Genomic DNA, 8,621 nt, shown 5'->3' with positions numbered 1-8,621 from the left:
TTGTATGACATTTCCAAGACTTTTTTTTTTTAACCAAATAATTTATATATTATTTTTTCCTGTGTTCTAATATCACTTTACATCCAAATTCTAAATAAAAGCCAGTTGGTTAAAGCCTCATCTCCAGGAAGTGACATCGTTTTGGAGGGAAATCGGCAGCACGTCTGTGAGTATTACGATTTCAGTGTCTGATGCTCTTGTGTTTCAGTCTGCAGATCAATCAACGTTTGACATGAAGATCAGCATCCTGAGGAACAACAGCAGCTTCTCACTGACGGATCAGATGCGTTTGCTGAGGCGTCTTAGGAGAAGGAAGCCTTTGATTGAAATACAGCTGTTTCAGACACACTGAGGATTTCCACAAAAATACTCTGATTTTCTCTTGGAGAGGCAGAAACTGGCAGTTTATTACAAATATTGAAATGTATTTGGTTTTCTAGTTTTGCACATATATAAATAAACTAACAAAAGAAAAATGCACATTACTTTTGACTAAGATAAATGATTTCAGTTTGTTCAGAGTTGATTGCATCATTTTCTGTATTTAATGTTGGTGTTTCTGTCAAATAATCAGCACGATTCATAACAGTCATGCGTTTCAGATGAAACGGAGCAAACACAAGCACCGCTGACAATCATCCAGCTCAAGTGTCCTCGCCGCTGCCACTGTTACCATGGAAACCAGCATCAGCATCAGCATCAGCCGTCTGGAGCTTCATCACTGTCTGTATGAGATCAGCTGTAACAGTGAGTGTGATGACTTGTTTTTATTACTGTTTTCTTGAAATGTATAATTCCATCAGTGTCTCAGCAATGGATGCTCTGCAGTGAATGGGTGCCGTCAGAATGAGAGTCCAGAGAGCTGATAAAAACATCACAATAATCCACAAGTAATCCACAGCACTCCAGTCCATCAGTTACCATCTGGAGAAGACAAAAGCTGAAACAAATCCAGCATTAAGACCTTTTTAACTAAAATATGAGTCCATAATCCATAATAATGCTTCCTCCAGTGAAAAAGTGTTCTGGTCTGAATCAGGAGAGAAATCTGCACAGATCAAGCACCAGCTCTAAAATATGTGGCTGGATTTTGATGTGAGAGACAACAGGAGATGCACTTTTTATGGATTATGGACTCAATGTATTTTAGTTAAAAACATCTTAATTCTGGATTTGTTTCAGCTTTTGTCTTCTCCAGATGTTAACTGATGGACTGGAGCGGTGTGGATTATTGTGATGTTTTTATCAGCTGTTTGGACTCTCATTCTGACGGCACCCATTCACTGCAGAGGAATTGATGTCCGCAAGACATCACAGTTTAGGACAGACATCTTGCCAATTGGTTTCGCAACATCTTCATTATCTAATCACGATCGTTTGATCCCCAATAATTGGCTCAGTGGACCTGAAATATGAAAATGTTCAGCATATGCAGCGTTTAATAGTTTGATACTCAACACATCTCCAAACAACTGATTATGCGTCACAGTCGTGAGAAACAGACAAATCTACATCATACCCTACTGTAATGAGACAAAACCAAAGACGCTTTCCATCTGTGATCTTCAGTATTATGTGTTATTAATAATTCAAACCAACTGAGACGACAGCTGAGGAAAATTTTTTTCCTATAAATTATGGGTAGAGCTGAAAAGCTCCATATCGGTAAATATAATATAATACAATGTTTTTATATACATATATATATATATAGTATTATGTTTCACCTTTTTGTTTTTTACTTTAAATTCTCTAGTTTTAAATCACTTTATTTTGTTTTTCTCAGTCGTAACATATTACTATATGATGCTTTTAAACTGATTCATATTTTATTTCTATTTGATTTTACATTACGTTTAAATATATGCATTTAGCAGCTGCTTTTATCCAAAGCAACTCAGAAAAGTAGAACAAAGCAATCAATTCATAATAAAAGTACATTTTAATTTACTTCAATATACAATGTTTTAAAATGTAGTGTTACATTTAATGTAATGTTTTTATATTCTATATAATATAATAAAATAGAATATTATATTTATATATTAAATTTGAAATTATACAAAGTGTCTGAATACTTAGGACCATGTGATGTTTCAGTTTTTCTTTTTTAATAAATCTGCAAAGATGTCAACAATTCTGTGTTTTTCTGTCAATATGGGGTGCTGTGTGTACATTAATGAGGAAAAAAAATTAACTTAAATGATTTTAGCAAATGGCTGCAACATAACAAAGAGTGAAAAATTTAAGGGGGTCTGAATACTTTCCGTACCCACTGTATATAAATTGTGTGGTGTGGGTATGTAAATTAAAAATAAAAATATTTTTTATATATTATAAATATATATTTGAAAAAATTGAATATGGTATTTTGAAAGTATTGTTAAAATTTAATTTTAATTATTCAAATATAATTTTTAATTTAATTATAGAACATTTTATTACATTATATTTACCGACTTTTAATTAATAGCATTTTAATAATATGTAATATTTCCATTGATATAACCTGGACATCGATGGGTTCAGTGAGACTCATCCTCATAAATCCACAATATTGTGTTTGTGCAGTAAAACATGTGCTGCTGTGATTAGAAAGAGGAGAAGAGTGACGACTCCAAAAGACAATCGTATAAAACAGCGTCTTTCGTACGAAACCGTCCGTCAAAAGCTGATCAGATGTCCAAATACTGTCGATGCGGTTGATTATCCCCAGTGTTTGTGTCTGCATCAGGTTTTGCCGGCGCTCTCGTGTCGGATGATCTTGTAGGTGATCCAGTAGAAGACGTTGAAGATGAGGAAGGCCAGAGGGAAGGCGGCGCGTGATACGGTGTCGATCCTCTTCGCTCGGTCCACAAACTTCTTGCGGTTCACGTCTGTGTCCTTCGGGACGGCCGGCGGCGGATTGGCGTTGGTCTGCGTGTTGACCGTCGTCCCGTCCTTCACGTTCCCGCAGGACGCGGTGTTATATCCGGAGAAATGTAGACGGCCGTCCTGTAATTCCTCCTCCTGTGCGTTCAGAAACACAGAGAAACAGGTTCCTATGCGGTTTGGAAAAGTTTGGAATTTAAGTAAATTCCAGGTCTGGAAAAGTATGGGAAAAAGAAAGCAGAGTATGGAAAAAATATTTGCATTTCCAGACCTTTGCCCGTATATATAGTATTATGTTTCACCTTTTTGTTTTTTACTTTAAATTCTCTAGTTTTAAATCACTTTATTTTGTTTTTCTCAGTCGTAACATATTACTATATGATGCTTTTAAACTGATTCATATTTTATTTCTATTTGATTTTACATTACGTTTAAATATATGCATTTAGCAGCTGCTTTTATCCAAAACAACTCAGAAAAGTAGAACAAAGCAATCAATTCATAATAAAAGTACATTTTAATTTACTTCAATATACAATGTTTTAAAATGTAGTGTTACATTTAATGTAATGTTTTCCTGTGCGTTCAGAAACACAGAGAAACAGGTTCCTATGCGGTTTGGAAAAGTTTGGAATTTAAGTAAATTCCAGGTCTGGAAAAGTATGGGAAAAAGAAAGCAGAGTATGGAAAAAATATTTGCATTTCCAGACCTTTGCCCCTATTTACTCTTTATATTAGAGCCTGACCGATATGGGTTTTTGGGGGCCGATACCGATATTAAGGAGTAAAAACACACCGATATCAATATATCGGCCGATATTCTTTGTGTATATTATAGTTCAGTACCAGTCAAAACTAGTTTGCTGGACAAACTATATAATTACACCATTTACAAGCATTTTATCTGCATTTTATGTTCTGTAGAAAAAAAATTTTCATATCGGTGGCATATTCGCCGATACCGATATATCTGTTACAGGCTCATATCAGCCGATAAAATCGGCAAAACGATATATCGGTCGGGCTCTACTTTATATAATAGAGTTTAATGAAAATAAATGTGTTTAGTGATTCTTTAGTGATTGTCAAGCATGACTGAGTGAATTCAAGGTGCACTTTTCCACTATGCAAAATGCAGGTTATAAGTGCTTTGGGTTTCTTCTCACGATATTCTTAGAAGGCCCTTAAGGACCTTTGCATAAATTAAAAAAGACAGATTTTCATGTGCGCACGAGAAACCATTAAGCTTAGCATATAAGACAATGCACACTGAGCTACCTATTGTGCCATCAGCCCATCTCACAGTGTGGTTTCTTGGCCACCACAGATTATCTGTTAAAAAAAATATGACACAGTGCCCTAATGAAAGCCAAATTTTGAACACTTTTTTTGCAGTACCAGTCTTTTTTCATAGACCCTTGATCTTGGAAAATAGGACAATGCACACAGCCTATTATGCCATCAGCTCATTTGGTGTCATAGTTTCTCCGCCGCCACAGAGGATGTGTTAAATTAGGCCTTGATTTTAGAGGTAGCTTCCATAAGGAAAGCTCAATTTTGAGCAAGTAGATCTCTATTCATGTGCTTCCATGCTCGTGTTTTATTTAAAGTAAGATGGCAGTGATGCACAAAGGAGTAGGTTATATAAAACTAGAAATTCGTAAATTTTGTAAGCATGCAAAAAATTCCTATTTTTATTATTATTATTTATTTTAGTGACTCTGTTGTCCTTTTAGTGTATGTTGTCCTTTCGAGAAAATCAGTGAAAATATAAAAACCCTGAGAAAATAAAAAATATTTACAGATGACTCCACTATATACTAGGGATGTAATGATGTAAAAATCTCATGATACGATATTTATTGTGATATTTAAAAAAAATTAAGATTTAAAAAAAAAAGACAAATGAAGAAATTGATTTTTTTTTTATTTTGTACATTTTAAAGTTAAATTATTCTATCTAATGCACTTTGAGAGTTCAAAATTAAGAGCTGCAACCCATGTTCTTAACTAAGAAAACTTAAGTCAGAAAAAAGTCAGTGAATTGATTTGTACCTGAACTTTAAAGGGGACTTAACCCTCTTTTTATTTGTGGTATACTGTCTCAGTCTAAACTACATTCACACTGGGGTTTGAGGAAGCCAAACTAATTAGAATATAATAATAATAACAATAACAATGACAGTAATAGCCATATATTGTAAAACGTCTCGGTTACGTATGGTAACCCTCGTTCCCTGAAGGAGGGAACGGAGACGTCACGTCGGATGACCGACGAAATTGGGATCTCGCTTAGAGGGACCAATCTACTTCGAGTGTAAACTAAACGAGCCAATGCACATTGGCATGCGATTATTGCATCCAGCTGCTGCTGATCCATGTTGTTCTATCTATCTATCTATCTATCTATCTATCAATACAAATATGTTTTATATGTATTATTTGAGATATATATATATATTGTAAATAACACTTTATTACATAATAAAATACATATATATATATATATATATATATAAAACTTATTTCATTTAGTTTATAAGCTTAGCTTAACCCGATGTACTAAAATAACCAAAACAGAAATAATAAAAAATAATAATGTATTACAATTTGACCAAACCATTTAGATTTTAGTCGACTAAATCTATTGTAGATAAAATTGTATGATATTTAGTCGACTAAAACGACTAAAGCTAAAACAATTCAGATGACTAAAATATGACTAAAACTAAATGGCATTTTCGTCAAAAGACTATGACTGCAACTAAATCAAAATTAGCTTCCAAAATTAACACCGCTTTCTAGCATTAATATTATGCTACTATAGCAACAATTTAGGACAGTCCGTTTCACAATAAAGCAACAAGCCCCAAGACACGGGGCTTATTGCTTTTATAAAACGGTTATTCCATATACGTAGTAAGGTTTCACAAAATAAAACAGAGCAAATAAAGTGTAATGATATTAATAAAAACAGTATTCTTCCTCCAAACAATGTAGCTCCTCAGAAACAGTTGTGGTTCCAAAAAAGTGGTTGCCGAGCAACAGACAAACGTAAACAAAGGCGAACAGCTTCGAACGTGGCTCAGCCAATCAGAATCAAGGACCGGAACTATCCGTTTTATAAAGTTACATTTGACACACAAACTTCCCGCGCAACTAATGCAGCACTACTGAGTAACCTAAAGGTATGAGGAAATCATTTCTTAATGTTTAATAGAAGGCTAGATGATCGCAGTTAGTTGATTCTTTGGTTGGTTATTGTTTGTTGCTGTTTAAGTTGTTCTAACTTATAAAATTATGCATCTGGGTCTCAACGAGCGTGTGTTTTATAGACATAATTATATCTGGTGATCTAAAATGTGTTTATTTCCTGTATGTCAGATTTTTGAATATCTGTGTGATTTTGTTTTATGTAATACTATTCAAATCTGTCTGAACACATTGTTATATTAGTAGCAGGCAGGTTTGATAAAGACGTGAATGGGACACATTTTTAGTTCGGATACCTTGTGCTACGTTCATCGCCCTTCTTTCGCCGCAGGGCAGATGATCTTCACTCGATTAGCGCTGCGTTTCTTCAGCCTGCAGCGCGTCTTCATCTTTGTCTCAGGTGTCGAGGCTTTTGAAGCTTCAGGTGCAAATGTGTTTGTCTAAAATTAATGGAGCGATAATCCTGCAAGAGCTTTCTGTGTTTTGTAGCTTGTAAAGGATTGTTGTTGTCTTTCTTTAGTGGCATATTTATTAAAAAGGATTCATATTTAAGTTGATTTGATGCTAACGCTTTACAATACGGTTTCATTTAATCACATTATTGCATTTGCAAACATGTACTAACTACACTGTAAAACTGATTTTGATAAAATGATCACATTCACTCATTTTATTGTTTTTAATTGTAATTTTATGGTGTTTTTTGTTGTAATTTTAGAGGTTGATGGTAAAAATCACCATCCACTTTCATTGTCAGTTATATGTATTTATTTGAAAATATATTTATATATTTTTATTTCTACATGTAATATATTTATTAAATGAAAAAATATCCACTTTCATGGGGAATTTGTTTTAAAATATATTTATATGTTTTAATTTTATTTCTAAATATATTTAGAAATGAAGCAAAAATGTATTTTAAAATAAATACATTTAAATAACAATGAAAGTGGATGGTGATGTTTATACTATATTGATAAAATCAAAAATTAAACATAATTATTTGGGGTAACTTTATTTCTTCTCTGGAACACAAATAAAGATGTTAATCAAAATGTCACAATTAAAAATTAAATTATCATTAACTTTTTATTTTATAAATGTGTTTGTATATGTATATATAAATATATTTTAAAATAAACAAATTTAAATAACACAAAATTTTATATATTTTTTATTTTATGAAAACATTTATTAAATAAAAAAATCCACTTTTTATGTTATTTATTTTAAAATATATTCATTTTTAAATTTTATTTCTAAACATATTTCTAAAATGTAAAAATATTAGTTTTTTTTTCACATTTTGATTAATATCTCTGTTTTTGTTCCAGAGACAAAATGTGACCCTGGAGCACAAAAGCAGTCTTAAGTCGCTGGGGTATATTTGTAGCAATAGCCAACAATACATTGTATGAGTCAAAATTAACGATTTTTCTTTTATGCCAAAAATCATTAGGATATTAAGTAAAGATCATGTTCCATGAAGATATTTTGTCAATTTCTTACCATAAATATATTAAAACTTAATTTTTGATTAGTAATATGCATTGCTAAGAACTTCATTTGTACAACTTTAAAGATGATTTTCTCAATATTTAGATTTTTTTGCACCCTCAGATTCCAGATTTTCAAATAGTTGTATCTCGGCCAAATATTGTCCGATCCTAACAAACCATACATCAATGTAAAGCTTATTTATCTAAATTTCAAAAATACTTTGACTGGTTTTGTGCTCCAGGGTCACAAATAAAGTTTGGATCAACATGTGGCTGAGTAAATGATGACAGATTTTTAATTATTGGATGATTTGTTCCTTTAATGTTATTTTTGTCCCATTGGAGATTCATTTCAGCCTAAAATATGAGCAGTTGCTTCACATGTTTGTGGATAATTACGGAGTAAACAGACGAGTGTTTGCGATGCTGAAGTAACCGGAGTGTGTTATTAAGCTGCTGATTGAGTGATCTGTAATATCTGTGGGGATGATAGAGCTGATGGGTTTAGCTGGCGAGGCTGTTTTTGTGGGATGGGATTCGTTCTCCGGCCTTCAAACTAAAGATGCTTGAACCCTGTGAAGCCCCAATCATAAATGCGTCTGTCAGTGTTTCGGCACCTTCTGATTTCGTCTCTGTCTTCGTTTCAGCCGCAGAAACTCCTTCTGCTGTCTGGAGACGAAGTTAACGCCGGCGTATTCCAGCAGAGCGGCGAAGACGAACAGCAAACACACCGCCATCCAGACGTCTATGGCCTTCACATAGGAAACCTGCACAGGAGCAGAGGAGGAAACCAGTATAGACTTATTTACTTTCTATAAAATATAAATGCATGTATACTTTAAAAATAAAATATAAGATTTTCAGCTCTGTATATATTGTTTATTTTATAAGGTACTAAAAAGTATAAACAATTTTAAATTAAATATTTATTTAGAATATTTAAATTAAATAAAAGTTGTATATAAGCTCTCTATCAATCTATCTATCTATCTATCATCTATCTATCTATCTATCTATCTATATCTATCATCTATC

At 33.0% G+C, this 8,621-nt stretch overlaps 1 protein-coding gene across 1 annotated transcript in view; it reads right to left on the bottom strand.

The window, feature by feature from the left end:
* Nucleotides 1-2,705: 2,705 nt before the first annotated feature.
* The window catches only part of LOC107730015 (glycine receptor subunit alpha-2-like), a 26,959-nt gene continuing 21,043 nt past the window's right edge, over nucleotides 2,706-8,621 (bottom strand). The window contains exons 7-8 of the mRNA XM_016540762.1: nucleotides 8,204-8,398; nucleotides 2,706-3,009 (exon numbers count right to left, since the gene is read on the bottom strand). Of these exons, the coding sequence (XP_016396248.1) occupies nucleotides 2,731-3,009; nucleotides 8,204-8,398 (474 nt within the window). The 3' untranslated portion in view covers nucleotides 2,706-2,730. The remainder of the gene's footprint in view (nucleotides 3,010-8,203; nucleotides 8,399-8,621) is intronic.

This window comes from Sinocyclocheilus rhinocerous, unplaced genomic scaffold (genome assembly GCF_001515625.1).
Source record: "Sinocyclocheilus rhinocerous isolate Xijiao unplaced genomic scaffold, SAMN03320098_v1.1 scaffold2052, whole genome shotgun sequence".
Lineage (NCBI taxonomy): Eukaryota > Metazoa > Chordata > Actinopteri > Cypriniformes > Cyprinidae > Sinocyclocheilus > Sinocyclocheilus rhinocerous.
Note: the sequence above shows the minus strand (reverse complement) of the source record. Positions and strands in the feature narration are given on the sequence as shown.